The sequence below is a fragment of the Nerophis lumbriciformis genome, linkage group LG37 (assembly GCF_033978685.3).
Source record: "Nerophis lumbriciformis linkage group LG37, RoL_Nlum_v2.1, whole genome shotgun sequence".
Taxonomy (NCBI): Eukaryota; Metazoa; Chordata; class Actinopteri; order Syngnathiformes; family Syngnathidae; genus Nerophis; species Nerophis lumbriciformis.
Window position 1 is genome coordinate 19,163,186 of NC_084584.2, and position 23,968 is coordinate 19,187,153.

The 23,968-nt window shown below is 44.7% G+C and overlaps 1 protein-coding gene across 1 annotated transcript; it reads left to right on the plus strand.

Moving 5' to 3' along the window:
* Nucleotides 1–3,015: 3,015 nt before the first annotated feature.
* slc39a4 (solute carrier family 39 member 4) lies at nucleotides 3,016–23,896 on the plus strand. Its single transcript, XM_061930843.1, has 12 exons — nucleotides 3,016–3,213; nucleotides 5,027–5,356; nucleotides 12,910–13,111; nucleotides 13,183–13,271; nucleotides 13,337–13,514; nucleotides 13,593–13,765; nucleotides 13,851–14,045; nucleotides 18,915–19,019; nucleotides 19,083–19,134; nucleotides 19,204–19,544; nucleotides 23,155–23,303; nucleotides 23,768–23,896. The coding sequence occupies exons 1-11, from the start codon at nucleotides 3,016–3,018 to the stop codon at nucleotides 23,281–23,283; spliced, it is 1,992 nt and encodes a 663-aa protein (XP_061786827.1). The 3' UTR covers nucleotides 23,284–23,303; nucleotides 23,768–23,896.
* The last annotated feature ends 72 nt before the right edge of the window (nucleotides 23,897–23,968 follow it).

The window sequence follows — 23,968 nt, forward strand, 5'->3', positions numbered from 1 at the left end:
TTCACCATCTACGGTCCATAATATCATCAAAACGTTCAGAGATTCTGGAGAAATCACTGCACATAACATTGAATGCCCGTGACCTTCGATCCCTCAGGCGGTACTGCATCAAAAAGCGACATCAGTGTGTAAAGGTTATCACCACATGGGCTCAGGAACACTTCAGAAAACCACTGTCAGTAACTACACTTCGTTGCTAAATCTGTAAGTGCAAGTTAAAACTATCAACAACACCCAGAAACGCCGCCGGCTTCGCTGGGCCCGAGCTCACCTAAGATGGACTGATGCAAAGTGGAAAAATGTTTTGTGGTCTGACGAGTCCACATTTCAAATTGTTTTTGGAAACTGTGGATGTTGTGTCCTGCGGACCAAAGAGGAAAAGAACCATCCGGATTGTTATAGGCGCAAAGTTCAAAAGCCAGCATCTGTGATGGTATGGGGGTGTATTATTGCCCAAGGCATGGGTAATTTACACATCTATGAAGGCACCATTAATGCTGAAAGGTACATACAGGTTTTGGAGCAACATATATGTTGCCATCCAAGCAACGTCTTTTTCATGCTTATTTCAGCAAGACAATGCCAAGCCACATTCTGCACATGTTACAACAGCATGGCTTTGTACTAAAAGAGTGCGGGTACTAGACTGGCCTGCCTGTAGTCCAGACCTGTCTCCCATTGAAAATGTGTGGTGCATTATGAAGCCTAAAATACGACAACGGAGACCCCGGACTGTTGAACCACTTAAGCTGTACATCAAGCAAGAATGGGAAAGAATTCCACCTGAAAAGCTTCAAAAATTGGTCTTCTCAGTTCCCAAACGTTTACTGAGTGTTGTTAAAAGGAAAGGCCATGTAACACAGTGGTAAAAATGCCCCTGTGCCAACTTTTTATAAGTGTTGCTGCCATTAAACTCTAAGTTAAGGATTATTTGCAAAAAAAATTAAGTTTCTCAGTTTAAACATTAAATATATTGGCTATAAGTTGAAAATGATTTGCAAATAACTGCATTCTGTTTTTACTTACCATTTACACAACTTGCCAACTTCACTGGTTTTGGGTTTTGTACATCACAACTTTGTCCATCTATAAATACTTTGCCAAATGTACACAGACAATGCTGTTCTATATGTCCATGCTAAAAATAAGCAGCAAGACGCACTGCATCGATCAGTGTGTGTGTTCCTTTTCAAAAAAAACGGTACTAATCCGGATATTCAGTATCTGTGGAACAAAACATAGGGGAGTCCAAGATTTGAAGTATTTAGGAGTTGTGCTGTATTTACCGTTGTTAACCTGTAAGCAGCAGCAGGTTAAAAAACTGAATAAAATCAAATTTTATGTATAAGAAATATTTAAACGACAAACTCTTTAATTCTATGATTAGGGCCTATTTAAAATACTGTATCACAAGCTGGACACATACAAATAAATCCACACTTAAACTGGTGGAATATATACGGTCCATTAAAAAAAACCCAGTAAAAATACTAGAAAAAAGACCCACTCACTGCATCATTGCAAAAGTACTCGAGAAATATAACCTACATACTCATTTGGGAGAACCTAATGAAGTATGTCGCAGGACATTCAATCGATATAAAATGCACGTGTAGAAGTGTATATTAGGAAATATGTATTTTATATGTATTTGTTAATGTACAAGGCAAATGTGTGGCAGTGAGTGGTTTACAGCAGCACCTTTGGCACTTAAACCTTGGATTTGGAGATGGAAATTAGCCATTGGCTACAATCGTACATTATTTACAAATGTTCATTAGTATTTATTGTCCTTTTTAAATCAACTAAATCTAAAATTCTTCTGTTTTAAAATTAATTAATTCCACAAAAGGAGGAACAGTTCCACATTAATGTGGATACATGTTTGTTTATTAACATGAACATGAACATTATTTAAAGGTTTTGAATTAACACAATAATTGAAAATTCGATTCACATGCGAATCACGATTCATATTTATTGTGATTCCAAATCAAAATGTTTAAAAACATACTTAATTATTTTTTTCACTTTTAAAAATGAAGAAAAACCTTTTTTAGACAACCTCCACGCTTCCTTGCTATGTCAATTTATATACCAAAACTATCTTGAGAGAATCTGTTTGAATCAAGAACTGATTCTGAATCAAATTGTCATCCAAGAACCGGAATCAAATCATGCATTGTTGAAAGACTCCCATCCTTAACAATTAGTATATTCCTTTTTTTTCTTTAGTCTGTTGTCCCGTGCAAAATAAATCACCATTAACACAGATTAAAAAGGAATGACAGTTAACTGTGATTAATCAAAATTAATCCACAGCAACCCTGTGATCAGTCTAATTAAAAATGTGACAAACGTGTTTTAATTAAAAATTATATATATATATATATATATATATATATATATATATATATATATATATATCTCCTGAAGACATGATAAATGTTATTCAAATAATGAAGTTATTGATGAAGCCCATGAAGCACACCTGTCTTTCAACCTTTTACCTCATGGCGACACCTCACAAAACAAAAATAAATACATGAAGTCAAAAGTAAGTCTCGGCCTGTTTGCTTCTGAGTAGCAAAAAATGCTTCATGAGATCCATTGGGTGGACTTTTACATAAATAACTACAATAAAAACCTTACTTAATCTTTTAACCCTATACTAGAATTTTCTGTTTGACAGTTAGGCTCAATTAAAACAAGATTTTGACAATACTAGTTTCATTGTGTCTTGGTAAAAAAAAGGAAGGCAAATTCCAAATAATAAAGTGGAAAAAGCAAAGAGCCAACATGGAGGTGTGTTGCGGCCCTCAGGTGATAGTATAGCATTAATAGACAGTTATACGATGACACAGCCAATCACCATCCAGAGTCCAGGTCCCAAGGAGCCTTAGGTCTGATAAAGATCTGCAGCTGAGTCCAGGCAGCTCATGTGGATCCAGAAATACAACACAACCTGTTGGGCTTGCTCTTGTTCCCATTTTTCTTCCCTCCTAAACGCTAACAATGTTGCTCCTTGTCACTCTTTTAACAAGTTGGCATGTGGTCGCTACCGTGTCGGCGTGCCCCACTGTGGATGAGGCGTACGGATCCGTGGCAAGGCTGCTGCACCCTGGGCACAACTTTCTGGGCGAGGAGTGGCTGGGTGCCCTCTTTAATACATTGGAGAACCGTGTGCAGTGCGGAAAAGTGTCGTGTGAAAAGGTACATTTCTATTGGAGCCCTGGGCCGCCTGCTTGCAGGGCATGGGGGGGAGTCTTGAGCGATCCTCAGGTGCGGTGCTAAGGGATCGAGGTCCAAACGCTGATAACTTGCTGATAGTGCGATAAAATGCTACATTTTTTTCTTCTTATGCTAATTGTAATACAACCACGCTGTGGTCTTGGGACTTCCCAGCTAAAATGTTGGATTTGCTGTTTGATGAACGTCACACTTCAACATGCAGTCTTCTAATTTAGATTTAACTCTCAATTCGATATTCATGCAAGATCAGCAAATAGCAAGTATTGGATTATATAAACTTGTATCTAAAAATGTATTGCATCCAATACAAGCAGTCCTGCAAGCGTGTTCAATTTTCCAAAGCCATTCGTGTCTAAATGTCTTCAAATAAGTTGGTATTTTTTTGTATTTTAGTCATTAGCAAAAGCTAAACATGGTTGGCTATTGGCTACTAGGAGCTAGCAGCTACACAACAGCTAAGCACACAATAGCACATAAGCTAGACATACATAATATGTGTCCTTAATTAAACAATATTGCTGTCTAAAACAGCACATTTGTCTATAGAAAACAAGTATCAAACAATTATAGTTGCATATTACAAAATATTCAAGGCAGAAGTGTTTTAGAAAATATCTAGTAACAAATGTGTCCACATTATTTAACTGTCTCACGAGCTTTACCTAGAGAATTATTGTGACCACTAGATGTCGCCAAAATAAAAATTACAACTAGACAGCATAAATCCATTCCAGAAGATTTCCATCCATCCATTTTCTACCGCTTGTCCCTTTCAGGGTCGCGGGGGGGGGTGCTGTAGCCTATCTCAGCTTCAATATGATTTATTTGGTTGTGTTGTATTTAAGTTAACTCGTGTGATTAAGCACAACAAATTATCGCATTAATTATGTATACACACGGATTAATCACACAATTTATTTTGACTGCACATGCTCCTTTTAGCTTAGCCGTGGATGAAATGCAATACGGGTTGTTATACGTTGGTGATCAGGTCAGTGCAAAGATCCAACTGTTGTTTTCGCCAGCAAATTTAACTCCAAAATAAACCCTGACTTGACGTTAGATAAAACTATTAGATAAATGTAGTGCATTCAAGGAGCGTAAAACTTTTTTTTAAATTATTAAAATTGCGATTTTGTCCAAATATTGGGGTCTTTTTTAAGTTCATTTAAATTAGGCAAGCAGGAAATAACATTTGATTAATCATGATTAATCCAAATTCAAAAGTGTGATTTGACAGCATTAATTGTAATGCATTTTTCCCTGTTGTTATTTTCTTTTTTATTATCCTTAAAGAAATCTCAAAGTTAAACAAAAAATTGTAGACACTCACATAGCAAAAAAAAAAAAAAAAACAGTTGAAAAGCTAATTTTTAGAGTATATAATCATAAAGGTATTGTATTTCAGTATCGTCTTCATGGTCTTATTTTCAGCAGTCAGCGTATTAGCATTTGCTGAGGTCATTGATTTCACCACGTCAGCATGATCACTCAATAAATGGTACCTACTGCTGGAAATACACGTGAGGGTGATAAGAGTGTGGAATAAGGCTCAAGTGTTCCTTCAAATGCTCGGAAGAGGCTCCATAAACAAATAAAAGGGCAATAAAGGTGGTGTCATGGCAGCTGAAACCAAGTCAAACATTACTTAAAACTGCTAAGATGATGAATGCCTGCGATACATCACCGAAATAGAGCAGATAAATGACTTTCTGACAGGCCTCTAATGTATGTGAATTTTATACAAATGCATGTTGTCTGTTTGTGTTTGTAGTGTAACCTTACAGATGTTGTGCACCAGCTGATCCCTAAGTCACAGGAAGGCGAGAAAAACAGCACAGTCGACGCATCGCAATTCACCGCCATCGCCGCCGGCTGCGTCCTGTATCTTTCTTCGCCGAGCTCGGCGTGCATCGCGACCAGGCAGGGCAGGTGGAGGCAGGAGGTCCATCACTTCCTGCTACGAATTTCAAGCAAGGAGCGCAGTCTTGCAAATGGGGAGAAGGAGCTTTGTGCAGGACCTGGGCATCAACACATTGACCGTCATGGGTTGGAAAGTGTGCTGAGAGGACTTCACCATCACTATGAGCCATCAGACAATAAGGTCAGTAGGACAAAAATATTTGCTTATTATTGGTTGATTATTAGTTTTTGATGATCCAGACATCCACCATGGAAGCCTTACCCAGAAAAGGTGAGCAGTGTTCTAGCAACAATGGGGACTCCACCCTGCACCCTTTTGAGGCCAGCTGTGGTTCAGTGGTTTCAAAGGCCGCCAGTGACCAAAAGGTTGATGGTTTGAGTTCCAGTTTATGCCCTTAATCACTAGTTTTTGACCCAAAAGGGTTTCAGACAGTCAGCCTGCAGAGTGACAATCTTAACGAGAAAAGGTGAGCTGTTGGCGGCTGGTGTGCAGGACACATCTGGGGTCTTTGCAAGTTGTCGAATATTGTTTGGTTCACTAGCTCCAAATGCGGCCTGTGACCAAAAATGGCCCAAGGTTCGATTTTCCAGACTCGGTTAAGGGCCAGCAAGGCCTTCTCTGCGGGCCTAACATAACCAGAAATCATGATCATAATTAAAGATAAAAGTACATTTTAATTTACTTTCCCTAAATATCTAAAAGTGTTCATATTCTCTTCATGTCATACTATGCTCTTTCTAGTGCTTGGAAGGAGTGGTTAGAGTTTGTATCCAATCAAAATTCAGCCAGCTTATGTTGTCATTCTGTACTAAATCTGCCCGGGGCCTTCAGAATAAACAATGCAGGCATCTGTGCACTCTAAGTGAATGGACACATGCAAGTGATAGACAATTTCCATAGCCAATCAGATCACCAGTTGTTGTCAGTAAGGCCTTCTGGTTGGACCTGACATTTACGCGTCTTGATACTCACTTGGGAGTCCCAAGTGAGTATCCAATCATAAGTTGCGAAAACAGGAAGTGGCACCGGAGCCATACGAGCCTTTGAAAGCCACAGAAAACTCACCAGTACTCACAAAGAAGGAGAGCAAAATGTTGATTAGGTGGCAGATATACAGTCGTGGTAAAAAGTTGACATACACTTGTAAAGAACATAATGTCATGGCTGTCTTCTACAACTCTTATTTTTTTTGTGATAGAGTGATTGGAGCACATACTTGTTTGTCACAAAACACATTCATGAAGTTTGGTTCTTTTATGAATTTATTATGGGTCTACTGAAAATGTGACCAAATCTGCTGGGTCAAAAGTATACATACAGCAATGTTAATATTTGGTTACATGTCCCTTGGCAAGTTTCACTGCAATAAGGCGCTTTTGGTAGCCATCCACAAGCTTCTGGTTGAATTTTTGACCACTCCTCTTGACAAAATTGGTGCAGTTCAGCTAAATTTGTTGGTTTTCTGACATGGACTTGTTTCTTCGGCATTGTCCACATGTTTAAGTCAGGACTTTGGGAAAGCCATTCTAAAACCTTAATTCTAGCCTTATTTAGCCATTCCTTTACCACTTTTGACTTGTGTTTGGGGTCATTGTCCTTTTGGAACACCCAACTGCAACCAAGACCCAACCTCAGGGCTGATGATTTTAGGTTGTCCTGAAGAATTTGGAGGTAATTCTTCTTTTTCATTGTCCCAATTACTCTATGTAAAGCACCGTTCCATTGGCAGCAAAACAGGCCCAGAGCATAATTCTACCACCACCATGCTTGACGGTAGGTGTGGTGTTCCTGATTAAAGGCCTCACCTTTACTCCTCCAAACATATTGCTGGGTATTGTGGCCAAACAGCTTAATTTTTGTTTCATCTGACCACAGAACTTTCCTCCAGAAGGTCTTATCTTTGTCCATGTGATGTCAAAGTCAAAGTAAATGGGACAATGAAAAAGGAGGATTACCTCCAAATTCTTAAGAACGACCTAATGGTTGGGTCTTGGGCGCAGTTGGGTGTTCCAACAGGACAATGACCCCAAACACACGTCAAAAGTGGTAAAGGAATGGCTAAATCAGTCTAGAATTAAGGTTTTAGAATGGCCTTCCCAAAGTCCTGACTTAAACCCCATTGAGAACATGTGGACAATGCTGAAGAAACAAGTCCATGTCAGAAAACCAACAAATTTAGCTGAACTACACCAATTTTGACAAAAATTTAACCAGAAGCTTGACAGAAGCTTGTGGATGGCTACCATAAGTGCCTTATTGCAGTGAAACTTGCCAAGGGACATGTATCCAAATATTAACATTGCTGCATGTAAACTTTTGACTCATGAGATTTGGTCACATTTTCAGAAGACCCATAATAAATTCATAAAGAAACAAACTTCATGAATGTTTTTGTGACCAACAAGTATGTGCTCCAATCACTCTACCCCAAAAAAATAAGAGTTGTAGAAATTATTGGAAACTCAAGACAGCCATGACATTATGTTCTTTGTAAACTTTTGACCACGACTGTATATTTGCAAGGCCATTGTCAAGAAGGATACTTAAGACAAACATCTTGTGAGACGAAATCGGCCGACACCGGAAGCTATCCCTGCGGTGAAATGGTTTGCCCGCGACTTTCACACGAATCAACCGACTTCAAGCAACTACCGACTATGAGCGGTACCACTGGCTTATACAGCGTCGAGTAGGTGTTACAAATTGTGAGTTCAAATATCCATCCATCTTCTTCTGCTTATCCGAGGTCGGGTCGCGGGGGAAGCAGCCTAAGCAGGGAAGCCCAGACTCTCCTCTCCCCAGCCACTTCGTCCAGCTCTTCCCGGGGGATCCCGAGGCGTTCCCAAGCCAGCCGGGAGACATAGTCTTCCCAACGTGTCCTGGGTCTTCCCCGTGGCCTCCTACCGGTTGGACGTGCCCTAAACACCTCCCTAGGGAGGCGTTCGGGTGGCATCCTGACCAGATGCCCGAACCACCTCATCTGGCTCCTCTTAATGTGGAGGAGCAGCGGCTTTACTTTGAGCTCCTCCCGGATGGCAGAGCTTCTCACCCTATCTCTAAGGGAGAGCCCCTCCACCCGGCGGAGGAAACTCATTTCTGCCGCCTATACCCGTGATCTTGTCCTTTCGGTCAAAACCCAAAGCTCATGACCATAGGTGAGGATGGGAACGTAGATCGACCGGTAAATTGAGAGCTTTGCCTTCCGGCTCAGCTCCTTCTTCACCACAACAGATCGATACAGCGTCCGCATTACTGAAGACGCCGCACCGATCCGCCTGTCGATATCACGATCCACTCTTCCCCCACTCGTGAACAAGACTCCTAGGTACTTGAACTCCTCCACTTGGGGCAGGGTCTCCTCCCCAACCCGGAGATGGCACTCCACCCTTTTCCGGGCGAGAACCATGGACTCGGACTTGGAGGTGCTGATTCTCATCCCAGTCGCTTCACACTCGGCTGCGAACCGATCCAGTGAGAGCTGAAGATCCTGGCCAGATGAAGCCATCAGGACCACATCATCTGCAAAAAGCAGAGACCTAATCCTGCAGCCACCAAACCGGATCCCCTCAACGCCTTGACTGCGCCTAGAAATTCTGTCCATAAAAGTTATGAACAGAATCGGTGACAAAGGGCAGCCTTGGCGGAGTCCAACCCTCACTGGAAACGTGTCCGACTTACTGCCGGCAATGCGGACCAAGCTTTGACACTGATCGTACAGGGAGCGGACAGCCACAATCAGACAGTCCGATACCCCATACTCTCTGAGCACTCCCCACAGCACCTCCCGAAGGACACGGTCGAATGCCTTCTCCAAATCCACAAAGCACATGTAGACTGGTTGGGCAAACTCCCATGCACCCTCAAGGACCCTGCCGAGAGTATAGAGCTGGTCCACAGTTCCACGACCAAGACGAAAGCCACACTGTTCCTCCTGAATCCGAGGTTCGACTATCCGGCGTAACCTCCTCTCCAGTACACCTGAATAAACCTTACCGGGAAGGCTGAGGAGTGTGATCCCACGATAGTTGGAACACACCCTCCGGTTCCCCTTCTTAAAGAGAGGAACCACCACCCCGGTCTGCCAATCCAGAGGTATCGCCCCCGATGTCCACGCGATGCTGCAGAGTCTGTCAACCAAGACAGCCCCACAGCATCCAGAGCCTTAAGGAAATCCGGGCGGATCTCATCCACTCCTGGGGCCTTGCCACCGAAGAGCTTTTTAACTACCTCAGCAACCTCAGCCCCAGAAATAGGAGAGCCCACCACAGATTCCCCAGGCACTGCTTCCTCATAGGAAGACGTGTTGGTGGGATTGAGGAGGTCTTCGAAGTATTCCCTCCACCGATCCACAACATCCGCAGTCGAGGTCAGCAGAACACCATTCGCACCATACACGGTGTTGACAGTGCACTGCTTCACCAGTTCAAATATTTTATTTCTTAATTTTTTCATGTTTCATTTGTTTTATACAATTCTTTTAATTTTGACAGTACCACGTAAGATATGTTTTAATTGCTGAAGCGGGTTTATTGAATGTTAAATGCACTGAAAAATTGTTTTGTTCACTGTTGAGGGGGTCAATGCACAGTAGTGTGCAAGTGTGTTTCTGTATAGTATCTCCAGCCGTGTCCATGTGGTGACATAAATTACGGTATTTTGAGAGGTGAAGTCGGACTAAGTAGGACATCACTGAAGGCCTAGGTGAGAAACGCACGGCTCGTCACTGGCTCGATCCAGCCACCCAGTTTGGAGGTTGACAAACTTACCCAAGAAAGGTGAGCTGTATAAGAGCACGGTATCAGTCACACTGGTGCCTCCTGAGTTGTTAACTTAGTGTAGGTCAGCTGTTGTCAAGTGCTTCCAAATGCAAACTGTGACTTAAAGGTTTAAGTTTTCAGTTCCAGTTTCCCTTAATTAATAGTTTTTGACCTAAAGAGCATCCAGCAGCCAAGCTTGGAGGTTGACAATGGCGTCAAAACAGTGCCAAGATTCTCACGCGTAAAAAGACAATCTGCATGTGCACACAAATGCATTTTATGCGTGTAGACTCATTTTGGGTGCTCAGACTTATTTTACGCTCGCGCTGCCTCTGTGCGCACGCAGCGTCTTTCTGTCCCCATGCAGACTGTTTGCACTTGCGCTTTGATTCTTTGTTTTCCTTTTGACGAATCAGTTTTTGACATATTCACATGACATAAGAAATGGTAATGTCATCATTTATTAGGTTTTAGTTTAAAACATGTATATTAGATTACAAAATTCACTAATATTTGGTTATTTTGTCTAGAGACTCGAAGAACACACAAAGGTAGGGATTTATTACAATTTCTAGATCGATTGAAAATCTTTAAGAGTCGATTAAAAAAAATTATATAAAAAATATATATAAATATGTTATAATACTGTATATGTTATAATAAATATATATATATATATATATTTATATATATATATTATATACTTTTTAAGAATCTATTTTTGGATTATATACATTATTATTGATATTGTTATTATTGATATTGTTGCTTTTATAAACTTGGGGGTTTCCTTTTTTTTTAAGTATTGTATTTTACAAGTATTGTAATTGCATGTATTCTCAGTCACTTGGTAAACGTATATTAGGTTGATTAACATTATGTGATTTTTGTGAATACTATTTTAAAAATCGAATGTTTTTTTAAGCCAACACTGCATGTATAAATTGTATGTCACCAGCCAAGAGGAGCTTTGTAACTTGTAACCAGTTTTAAAAAGGTTTTATTATAATTTGTATACCTAATAATATATTACGAGAATCATGTTGAATAGAGAATTAATTCAGAAACTAATCGTCACCTCAAGAATTGCAATCGAATCGTGAGATAGACAAAAACTCACACCTCCACACAACAGGCTCCCTCGGATTGGCTTGAACGGGAGACACTAGGCCAGTGGTTCTTAACCTTGTTGGAGGTACCGAACCCCACCAGTTTCATATGCGCATTCACCGAACCCTTCTTTAGTGAAAAATAAAATGTTGATTTTTTTTCAAATTCAAGACAAAGTTACATGTTTTTGGTAACACGTTAGTATGGGTAACATATTCTAAGTAACAAAGACTTAATTTAGAGTTATTTGGTTAGGGTTAGGGTTAGAGGGTTCGGGCCAGGGTTAGAGGGTTAGGGTTATAATAAGGCCATGCCGAATAAGGCATTAATAAGTACTTAATAATGACTAGTTAAGAACCAATATGTTGCTAATTTGCATGTTAATAAGCAACTAATTAATGGTGAATATTAGAGATGTCCGATAATATCGGCGGGCCGATAAATGCGTTAAAATGTAATATCGGAAATTATCGGTATCGTTTTTTATTATTATCGGTATCGTTTTTTGTTTGTTTTAATTAAATCAACATAAAAAACACAAGATACACTTACAATTAGTGCACCAACCCAAAAAAACTCCCTCCCCCATTTACACACATTCACACAAAAAGGTTGTTTCTTTCTGTTATTAATTTTCTGGTTCCTACATTATATATCAATATATATCAATACAGTCTGCAAGGGATACAGTCCGTAAGCACACATGATTGTGCGTGCTGCTGGTCCACTAATAGTACTAACCTTTAACAGTTAATTTTACTAATTTTCATTAATTACTAGTTTCTATGTAACTGTTTTTATATTGTTTTAGTTTATTTTTTATTCAAGAAAATGTTTTTAATTTATTTATCTTATTTTATAAACATTTTTAAAAAGTACCTTATCCTCACCATACCTGGTTGTCCAAATTAGGCATAATAATGTGTTAATTCCACGACTGCATATATCGGTTGATATCGGTATCGGTAATTAAAGAGTTGGACAATATCGGGATATCGGATATCGGCAAAAAGCCATTATCGGACATCCCTAGTGAATATGTTCCCCATACCATGTTTTTTTACTGGTGCACAAAATGAACCGTGCATGAACATCATCTTGTTCAAAGAACAAAACCAACACAGTGCATAAACTCACAACAAATTACACACCTGCAAATCAGTCTGACTTCTGCTGTTGCCGTATCCGTAATACGCCGATAGGGAGAAGTTTTTATTTACACGATGAGTCGGGAGTGTTTTGACCTCCGCCGAACCCCTGAGCCCGACTCACCGAACCCCTAGGGTTCGATCGAACCCAGGTTAAGAACCACTGCACTAGGCGTTAAAAGTGACCAATCAGAAAGTTAAAATGATTCAGTGCGTGTAAAATGGATCCACGTGTAATCCTAGTGATTCGGGACCCTGCCTTTATCCCATTCCGCACGGGGACGCAAACTTTGGTCGTCTGCATGAGAGGCGAGTGTGCTATCCACCGAGCTAAAAGCCCGAGCTGGCTAACACGGCACACTCTTGAAGTTGTCAGGGAGTGAGGTTTACTAACGTACACATGGAACAGCCACACTGAGGTTTACTAACGTACACATGGCACAGCCACAATGGCTGGCCCCCATTACACAAGCATTGCCTAAAATGACTCTGCGCACGCGCAAAATAAGTCCGTATGCCCAGAGAGACCACGCGCACGCAGACTGTAGTTTTTACACTAAATGATTTTGCCCCTGTTTTGCCTCCAGAGTTGACAAGCGTATACAGGAAAAGTGAGCTGTAAACAGGTAGCATAGGAGCCACCATGGGGCCTCCAACTGGAGCCCTATATACTTAAACAAAGTACCCTCCTTCTCCTCCTTATCCCCATGGTAACCAGAGGTGCGTCACAGCGGACGACATCATGATGGAGGTGGGCGCCCCGTCAGCAGAGCAGACCCAGGCGGCAGGTGCAGTTTTGGGCCGGGTCCTGTACCACGCCGTGCGAGGTGGCTGTTTTGTGAGTAGCCTTCTCCCTGAGGAGAGCTTCTTCCTGGACTACATCATTCACCAAATTGGTTCTGACAATTTCACCGTCACAGGTAAAAAAAAAGTTTTCAAATTCAAGAAATGTAAATGCTATATAAAGTATTTTTGTGGCCGCTTCCTGTAGACCTGGAAGCTGTAATGAGGACTCTAGAACTTGGTGGGGGGTTGAAGAAGGAGAGCAGTTACCGCCACTCAAACAACACCTGGGATCAGGTAAACATGTCAATAAAGGTCACCGACAACAACTAGTTTTTTTATACGTCTTCTCCTTTTCCCAGCATTGTTTTTCTGTACACGAGCTGGTGCTGATCCACGGCTTGGAAGGAGGCGACGGCGTGCTGGGTCGGTCTGACTTGGTCCGGCTTTGCCCGGCGCTGGTCCAGCAGGTCCTGAGTGGGGCTTGTCTTGCCACACAGCCAACTAAACAGGACCAAAACCAGCTCAGCATAACAGAGAGTAAGTTGCTGCAAAATGAACTTTACTTCCATGCAAAAGGGACGTCTAAGTGGTGCGTGTGTGCGTGTCCTCGTTAAGGATACCTTTACGCAACCCTCGCCAACGTCGTCATCACGCTCATGTCCATGTTTGGCATCGTGTTGCTGCTTTGTACGTCCTCCACCAGCATCTTCCAGATGTGTATCCAGTTCTGCATCAGCCTGGCAGTGGGTTCTCTCACCGGAGACGCCTTGCTGCACCTGCTGCCCATGGTGAGCCGTACAACACACACACAAACACAGGCGCACACTCCTCAAACGCCTTCGAACACATTCACTTCCTTCGCCTTTGGTGTAGTTCCTAGGCCTCCACGTGCACTCTGATGACGCAGGCGCCCGGCTGCACACGCCACGGCACAATCCGCACGGTGACGGCGGTGCTGCGGTGTCCGACTACGTGTACAAGATGTTGGTGTTGATGGGCGGGATCTACTACTTCTACCTGATGGAGACGCTCTTCTCGCTCTTCATGCACAGACATAACCACCACGTGGTGAGCAATGATAATTAAATATTGATTTGTTAGTTCATGAAAAGTTAAATTTGTAGTAAATTACCCCTGAATATCATTAAACACATTTTTTGTTAAATTTTCAAATTTCTGGCTTTTTATATTTTTGATTGTTTTTACTAATAATTGTATAATGTAAATGTACATTTTTTTTAATTAATTGTTTATTATTTTCATTATCAGTTGTAAAATTTCCAGCGATTCATTGTTTTTATACAGCTAAATTGTTTTATTTTGGGGTTTTCTCTACATGTTTTATCATTCTTTTAAATAATATACATTGATTTGTTTATTTTATGAAAAGTTCAGTTTGTAGGAATTTAACCCATGAAGCAACATGAAAAATATGGTTTTAGTTAGAGATGTCCGATAATATCGGCCTGCCGATATTATCGGCCGATAAATGCGTTAAAATGTAATGTCGGAAATTATCGGTATCGTTTTTTTTATTATCGGTATCTGTTGGACAATATCGGAATATCAGATATCGGCAAAAAGCCATTATCGGACATCCCTAGTTTTAGTTATTAGTTTAGGCTTATTTTATACCTTGTTACTTTTATTAAGAATTGTATCATTTTCAACATTTTTTTTTTTATATCAAAAATTGTTTTATTTTTGTTGTTGTTTTTCCAAAATGTTAATCATTGTTTTAAATAATATATATGTTTATCATGATATTTCAATACACATTTTTCACAACTATTACTATAATTCTTCACTGATTGGCTGGGAGAAATCACATGGTTCTCCTGTCTTACAAGGAAATGTATTGTAAACTTTCCAAGTTCCTAGTATGGTTCTTTACCTAATAAAGGTGTTATATTTATTTTATAGGCACATCTGCATAATTAAAAATATATTTGTATAATAATAATTTTAAATAAATAACTATATACATTAATTATAATATATACATTTATTATAATAATCAAAAAACATATTATATTATTACAATTATCATTGTAATACTTATATATACTAATACTAATATATATTATAGAAATAAATATATATTTAAAGTATTAATTGCAAATTGGGCAGCACGGTGGAAGAGGGGTTAGTGCGTCTGCCTCACAATACGAAGGTCCTGAGCAGTCCTGGGTTCAATCCCGGGCTCTGGATCTTTCTGTGTGGAGTTTGCATGTTCTCCCCGTGACTGCGTGGGTTCCCTCCGGGTACTCCGGCTTCCTCCCACCTCCAAAAACATGCACCTGGGGATAGGTTGATTGGCAACACTAAATTGGCCCTAGTGTTTGAGTGTGAATGTGAGTGTGAATGTTGTCTGTCTATCTGTGTTGGCCCTGTGATGAGGTGGCGACTTGTCCAGGGTGTACCCCGCCTTCTGCCCGATTGTAGCTGAGATAGGCTTCAGCGCCCCCCGCCACCCCGAAGGGATTCATCGGTAGAAAATGGATGAACTCCTCTCTGAGCTGCCACCTTACCGTGGTAGAGGAGTTTGCGTGTCCCAATGATCCTAGGAGCTATGTTGTCCGGGGGTTTCTATGCCCCCTGGTAGGGTCTCCCAAGGCAAACTGGTCCTAGGTGAGGGATCAGACAAAGAGCAGCTCAAAGACCTCGATGAAGAACACAAACCAAGGACCCAGATTTCCCTCGCCCGGACGCGGGTCACCGGGGCCCCCCTCTGGAGCCAGGCCCGGAGGTGGGGCACGATGGCGAGCGCCTGGTGGCCGGGCCTGTCCCCATGGGGCCCGGCCGGGCACAGCCCGAAGAGGCAACGTGGGTCCCCCCTCCAATGGGCTCACCACCCATAGCAGGGGCCATAGAGGTCGGGTGCAGTGTGAGCTGGGCGGAAGCCGAGGGCAGGGCACTTGGCGGTCCGATCCTCGGCTACATAAGCTGGCTCTTGGGACGTGGAACGTCACTTCGCTGGGGGGAAAGGAGCCTGAGCTAGTGCGTGAGGTGGAGAAGTTCCGGCTAGATATAGTCGGACTCACTTCGACGCACAGCAAGGGCTCTGGAACCACTTCTCTTGAGAGGGGCTGGACTCTCTTCCACTCTGGCGTTGCCGGCAGTGAGAGGCGACGGGCTGGGGTGGCAATTCTTGTCGCCCCTCGGCTCAAAGCCTGCACGTTGGAGTTCAACCCGGTGGACGAGAGGGTAGCTTCCCTCCGCCTTCGGGTGGGGGGACGGGTCCTGACTGTTGTTTGCGTTTACGCGCCAAACAGCAGCTCAGAGTACCCACCCTTTTTGGATTCACTCGAGGGAGTACTGGAGAGTGCTCCCCCGGGTGATTCCCTCGTTCTACTGGGGGACTTCAACGCTCATGTTGGCAGCGACAGTGAAACCTGGAGAGGTGTGATTGGGAAGAATGGCCGCCCGGATCTAAACCCGAGTGGTGTTCTGTTATTGGACTTTTGTTTCTCGTCACAGATTGTCGATAACAAACACCATGTTCAAACATAAGGGTGTCCATATGTGCACTTGGCACCAGGACACCCTAGGCCGCAGTTCCATGATCGACTTTGTAGTTGTGTCATCGGATTTGCGGCCTCATGTTTTGGACACTCGGGTGAAGAGAGGGGCGGAGCTTTCTACCGATCACCACCTGGTGGTGAGTTGGCTGCGATGGTGGGGGAGGATGCCGGACAGACCTGGCAGGCCCAAACGCATTGTGAGGGTTTGCTGGGAACGCCTGGCAGAGTCTCCTGTCAGAGAAAGTTTCAATTCCCACCTCCGGAAGAACTTTGAACATGTCACGAGGGAGGTGCTGGACATTGAGTCCGAGTGGACAATGTTCCGTACCTCTATTGTCGGGGCGGCCGATTGGAGCTGTGGCCGCAAGGTAGTTGGTGCCTGTCGTGGCGGTAATCCTAGAACCCGTTGGTGGACGCCGGCGGTGAGGGATGCCGTCAGGCTGAAGAAGGAGTCCTATCGGGTTCTTTTGGCTCATGGGACTCCTGAGGCAGCAGACAGGTACCGACAGGCCAAGTGGTGTGCGGCTTCAGCGGTCGCGGAGGCAAAAACTCGGACATGGGAGGAGTTCGGGGAGGCCATGGAAAAAGACTTCCGGACGGCTTCGAGGCAATTCTGGACCACCATCCGCCGCCTCAGGAAGGGGAAGCAGTGCAGTGTCAACACCGTGTATGGTGGGGATGGTGTTCTGCTGACCTCGACTGCAGATGTTGTGGATCGGTGGAGGGAATACTTCGAAGACCTCCTCAATCCTACCAGCACGTCTTCCTATAAGGAAGCAGGGCCTGGGGAATCTGTGGTGGGCTCTCCTATTTCTGGGGCTGAGGTTGCCGAGGTAGTTAAAAAGCTCCTCGGTGGCAAGGCCCCGGGGGTGGATGAGACCCGCCCGGAGTTCCTTAAGGCTCTGGATGTTGTGGGGCTGTCTTGGTTGACAAGACTCTGCAACATCGCGTGGACATCGGGGGCGGTACCTCTGGATTGGCAGACCGGGGTGGTGGTTCCTCTCTTTAAGAAGGGGAACCGGAGGGTGTGTTCCAACTATCGTGGGATCACACTCCTCAGCCTTCCCGGTAAGGTCTATTCAGGTGTACTGGAGAGGAGGCTACGCCGGATAGTCGAACCTCGGATTCAGGAGGAACAGTGTGGTTTTCGTCCTGGTCGTGGAACTGTGGACCAGCTCTATACTCTCGGCAGGGTCCTTGAGGGTGCATGGGAGTTTGCCCAACCAGTCTACATGTGCTTTGTGGAATTGGAGAAGGCATTCGACCGTGTACCCCGGGAAGTCCTGTGGGGAGTGCTCAGAGAGTATGGGGTAACGGACTGTTTTATTGTGGCAGTTCGCTCCCTGTATAATCAGTGTCAGAGCTTGGTCCGCATTGCCGGCAGTAAGTCGGACACGTTTCCAGTGAGGGTTGGACTCCGCCAAGGCTGCCCTTTGTCACCGATTCTGTTCATAACCTTTATGGACAGAATTTCTAGGCGCAGTCAGGGCGTTGAGGGGATCTGGTTTGGTGGCTGCAGGATTAGGTCACTGCTATTTGCAGATGAAGTGGTCCTGATGGCTTCCTCCGGCCAAGATCTTCAGCTCTCACTGGATCGGTTCGCAGCCGAGTGTGAAGCGACTGGGATGGGAATCAGCACCTCCAAGTCCGAGTCCATGGTTCTCTCCCGGAAAAGGGTGGAGTGCCATCTCCGGGTTGGGGAGGAGATCTTGCCCCAAGTGGAGGAGTTCAAGTACCTCGGAGTCTTGTTCACGAGTGGGGGAAGAGTGGATCGTGAGATCGACAGGCGGATCGGTGCGGCGTCTTCAGTAATGCGGACGCTGTATCGATCCGTTGTGGTGAAGAAGGAGCTGAGCCGCAAGGCAAAGCTCTCGATTTACCGGTCGATCTACGTTCCCATCCTCACCTATGGTCATGAGCTTTGGGTCATGGCCGAAATGAGTTTCCTCCGCCGAGTGGCAGGGCTCTCCCTTAGAGATAGGGTGAGAAGCTCTGTCATTCGGGGGGAGCTCAAAGTAAAGCCGCTGCTCCTCCACATCGAGAGGAGCCAGATGAGGTGGTTCGGGCATCTGGTCAGGATGCCACCCGAACGCCTCCCTAGGAAGGTGTTTCGGGCACGTCCGACCGGTAGGAGGCCACGGGGAAGACCCAGGACACGCTGGGAAGACTATCTCTACCGGCTGGCCTGCGAACGCCTCGGGATCCCCCGGGAGGAGCTGGACGAAGTGGCTGGGGAGAGGGAAGTCTGGGCTTCCCTGCTTAAGCTGCTGCCCCCGCGACCCGACCTCGGATAAGCGGAAGAAGATGGATGGATGGATGGATGGAAAATGGATGAATGGAATTGTAAATTGATAAAATAATTCATAATAAAATATCTAAATAATTGCATTTTTTGCTTTCCATGATCAACCAGGTCGCCTCGGAGCCTCACCACTGCGACCACGGCAGAGTTTTAGAAATGTATCAACAGGACAAGAAACAAAAAGATAAATTACATTCTGCATCAAAAACTGAGCTGGTAAGATATATTGTCAATTCTGTCCAAATGATTATGAATATAAATATTATCACTACCTTTCAGGTGATTGAGGAGGAGCACCATGACACATCTGTTCACAAAGAGAGGGCCACAGGTGAGGAGACATGACATCATGACTCAGCACTATTTAGCATTGACCCACTTTGTCTTTGTCGCCGAGCAGATCAGCACCTGCTGCCTTACTTGATCACTTTAGGCGACGCCATCCATAACTTCGCTGACGGTTTGGCCATGGGCGCCGCTTTCTCCCTGTCGTGGAGGTCGGGTCTGGCCACGTCCCTGGCTGTCCTCTGCCACGAGCTGCCTCACGAGCTGGGAGATTTTGCCATCTTGCTGCACAGCGGCATGTCGGTGCGGCGGGCGCTGCTCTTCAACGTGGGCAGTGCCATGTTCTCCTTTGTGGGCCTCTACATCGCCCTGTCTGTGGCCACCGACCTAGCCACCAAGCAGTGGATAGCTGCCATCACTGCAGGCCTCTTTCTCTACGTGGGCCTGGCTGACATGGTGAGTGCACCTGTTTGGGGGTATATTTCGATTTTTAATACTATATTATTACTATTAGAACCCACAAAAAAACCTAATGTCACTGCCCCACATACACACACTGAGTATGTTTCCATCTACGCACGTGCCAGTCTTCCCAACGTGACAACCCAGTTTTTTGGGTGTTTTTTTATTTTTTTATAAAATAGTTCCGACAAATCTCCTTTCTAAGCTGCCACCTTATCGTGGTAGAGGAGTTTGCGTGTCTTAATGATCCTGGGAGCTATGTTGTCCGGGGGCTTCTATGCCCCCTGGTAGGGTCTCCCAATACAGACAGGTCCTAGGTGAGGGATCAGACAAAGAGCAGCTCAAAGACCTTTATGAAGAAGAAAAAACTGTCACGGCTTGTCACAACAGGCCATGCCTTATTTTGAGTTATTTGGCATGGCATTTTGGTTATTAATCAACAGCCTATTTGAGCCAGCCTCACATCTTAGTGTGGCAGAATTCTTGAGCCAACAAGTGATTTTGCATTGCAATACACGTAGGAAGAATTTGAGAGAAAAGTGCTCAAGGAATTAGAAGCGTCGAAGGACTCACCGGAGAATCATCCTTTCTTTAATGAAACTGTTTGGCCAAGTGCTGAGCCGGCACGTTGCCGATGAAGGCGCAAGCCAGCTTCGTCACGCTGTCACAAGGCGGAGCCCACTCAACCTCCTCTGCTGCAAGGGGCTTAAGCGCTTCACCCTTCCTCTCCTAAGGGGGTTGAATACGGGAACCTCATCGACCACTTTGCCTCTTTATTCACGGCTTTGGCTATAAGCCAGTGTAGCCCAAGCGCGGAAGAACAGGATGACGCCACGCCACCAGTGCTCAAGGCACGTCCAAGAAAGCGTGAGCGACTGGGGCGCGCAGCCTTTCCCCCACCAGGTGACTCGTTTATCACAGACTTTTCCTTCCTGGATCACGCAGACATGCTGGTGGATAAACCTGGCATGGGATTTTTTCAAGGGTGAACACAAAACTGCCAATGACTCAAGTTCCGCCCAGAGTGATTTTCCAGCTTCCCAAAGCTGAAGCCAAGGCTTGACCAGCAAAGAGGCGACGGGCTGGGTTGGCAATTATTTTTGCCCCCTGGGTCAAAGCCTGCACGTTGGAGTTCAACCCAGTAGACGAGAGGGTAGTTTCCCTCCGCCTTTGGCTGGGGGGCCGGGTCCTGACTGCTGTACGCACCAAACAACAGCTCAGAGTACCCGCCTTTTTTGGATTCCTTCGAGGGAGTACTGGATAGTGCTCCCTCAGGTGATTCCCTTTTTCTGCTGGGTGATTTCAACCTCTATATTGGCAACGACAGTGAAACCTGGAGAGGCGTGATGGGGAAGAACAGCCGTCCGGATCTGAACCCGAGTGGTGTTTTGGTTTTGGACTTTTGTGCTCGTCACAGATTGTCCATGACAAACTGTGAACACAATGTTCAAATATAAGGGTGTCCATATGTGCACTTGACACCAGGACACCCTAGGCCGCAGTTCCATGATCGACTTTTTAGTCGTGTCATCGGATTTGCGGTCTCATGTTTTACACACTCGGGTGAAGAGAGGGGCGGAGCTTTCTACCGATCACCACCCGGTGGTGAGTTGGTTCCGATGGTGGCGGAGGATGCTGGACAGACCTGGCAGGCCCAAACGTATTGTGTGGGTCTGCTGGGAATGTCTAACAGAGTCTCCTATCAGAGAGAGTCTCAATTCCCACCTCCGGGAGATTTTTGAACATGTCACAAGGTAGGCGCTGGATATTGAGTATGAATGGACCTTGTTCCGTACCTCTATTGTCGAGGCGGCCGATCGGGGCTGTGGCCGCAAGGTGGTTGGTGCCTGTCGTGGCGGTAATCTCAGAAGCCGCTGTGGCCAGCAGTGAGAGATGCCATCAAGCTGAAGAAAGAGTCCTATTGGGTCCTTTTGGCTCATGGGACTCCGGAGGCAGCAGACAAGTACTGACAGGTCAAGCAGTGTGTGGCTTCTGCGCTCGCGGAGGCACAAACTCGGACATGGGAGGAGTTCGGAGAAGCCATGGAAAACAACTTCCGGACGGCTTTGAAGCGATTCTGGACAACCATCCACTGCCTTAGGAAGGGAAAGCAGTGCACTGTCAACAATGTGTAAGGATGGTGTGCTGCTGACCTCGACTGAAGATGTTGTGGACCGGTGGAGGGAATACTTCAAGACCTCGTCAATCCCACCTACACGTCCTTCTATGAGAAGGCAGTGCCAGGGGAATCTTTGGCGGGCTCTCCTATTTCTGGGGCTGAGGTTGCCGAGGTAGTTAAAAAGCTCCTACGTGGCAAGGCCCCGGGGATGGATGAGCTCCGCCCGGAGTTCCTTAAGTCTCTGGATACTGTGGGGCTGTCTTGGTTGACAAGACTCTGCAACATTGCGTGGAATCGGGGGCGGTACCTCTGAATTGGTAGACCAGGGGGGTGGTTCCTCTCTTTAAGAAGGTGAACCGGAGGGTGTGTTTCAACTATTGTGGGATCACACTCTTCCCGGTAAGGTCTATTCAGGTGTACTGGAGAGGAGGCTACACCGGATAGTCGAACCTCGGATTCAGGAGAAGTGTGGTTTTTGCCCTGGTCGTGGAACTGTGGACTAGCTCTATTCTGTTGGCAGGGTCCTTGATGGTGCATGGGAGTTTGCCCAACCAGTCTACATGTGCTTTGTGGACTTGGAGAAGGCATCCGACCATGTCCCTCGGGAAGTGTTGTGGGTAGTGCTCAGAGAGTATGGAGTATTGGACCGTCTGATTGTGGCGGTCCGCTCCCTCTTTGAGCTTGAGGGTTGGACTCCGCCACAGCTGCCCTTTGTCACCGATTTTGTTCATAACTTTTATGGACGGATTTCTAGGCTCATTCAGGGCGTTGAGAAGATCCAGTTTGGTGGCTGCAGGATTAGGTCTCTGCTTTTTGCAGATGATGTGGTCCTGATGGCTTCATCTGGCCAGGATCTTCAGCTCTCACTGAATCGTTTCGCAGCCGAGTATGAAGTGACTGGGTTCAGCACCTCCATATCAGAAAAAGGGAGAAGTGGCATCTCTGGGTTAGGGAAGAGATCTTGCCCAAAGTGGAGGAGTTTAAGTACCTCGGAGTCTTGTTCACGAGTGAGGGTAGAGTGGATCGTGAGATCGACAGACGAATTGGTGCAGCGCCTTCAGTAATGCGGACACTATTGATCCGGTGTAGTAAAGAAGGAGCTGAGCCGTAAGGCAAAGCTCTCAATTTACTGGTTGATCTACGTTCCCATCCACACCTATGGTCATGAACTTTGGGTTATGACAAAAAGGACAAGACCACCGGTACAAGAGGGTGAGAAGCTCTGTAATGCGGGAGGAGCTCAAAGTAAAGCCGCTGCTGCTCCACATCGAGAGGAGCCTGATGAGGTGGTGCGGGCATCAAGTCAGGATGCCACCCGGACGCCTCCCTGGGGAGGTGTTTAGGGCACGTTCGACCGGTAGCAGGCCACGGGCAAGACCCAGGACACGTTGGGAAGACTTACATTCCTCCAAGTAATGCACAATTTTCCATTGTGATACAAAATGGCGTAAAAAGAACCACTTTTTGTTCTATTCCCCCATCCAGTTGCCCACCATGGTGCACATTAACTCCAAGAGGCCGTGGATGATTTTTGCAGTGCAGAACGTCGGCCTCCTGAGCGGCTGGGCCATCCTCTTGGTGCTGACGCTTTTCGAGGAGAAGATTAGCTTTTAATGTCACTGTGTGTTTGTGAGGTTAGTGTCATGCTAAAGTCCATTAGATTTGTTATGAGGGCCATATTCATTATAACCTAAATCAGCGGTGCCCAAAGTGTCCCACAGATAGTTTTTATTGGCCCGTTGACATTTTACAGTATCATTTGTGTTTATTAAAATTTTAATATATAATATTGTATTTATTTGTTTGGAGTATTTTTTTATCATTTTAGGAAGTACCTGTCCTATCATTTACTTGATACTTTTTAAAATGAACATTACATTTGTTTTATTCAATTTATCATTACACTTTTTTTTGTTAATTTACAGATTCAATCATATGTCATCGTTATAAATATTTACTTTTTTACATGTCATTATTAATGGCACAGGTGTTTATTTTAGAACAAATGTACTTTTGTAATTCCAGATAAGTCATTTTGCAGTATTTTTACACTGATTTATTCATATTTCTAATTCTATGGATGTTCTTATTCATCCAGGTCATTGTCATCTCAGGGCATTCAGTCGATCACAACTGGACTGTTTGGTTTGTCTTGGAAGAAGTTTCGCCGCTCATCCGAGTAGACTTCATCAGTTCGTGCTCATAGACTTAGATTGGTCAGATCTGGGACTGACCATTTAAGTAACAAATATTCTGAGATATTTAACTTCATCATTATTACATGCTATAATTTGTATTT

Excerpts from the sequence above, each read along its gene's own strand:
- slc39a4 (XM_061930843.1), top strand. The coding sequence starts at position 3,016 with ATGTTGCTCCTTGTCACTCTTTTAACAAGTTGGCATGTGGTCGCTACC. Across the intron at positions 5,357-12,909 it reads ATGAGCCATCAGACAATAAG|AGGTGCGTCACAGCGGACGA; the intron begins GTCAGTAGGACA and ends CATGGTAACCAG. Across the intron at positions 19,135-19,203 it reads TCACAAAGAGAGGGCCACAG|ATCAGCACCTGCTGCCTTAC; the intron begins GTGAGGAGACAT and ends GTCGCCGAGCAG.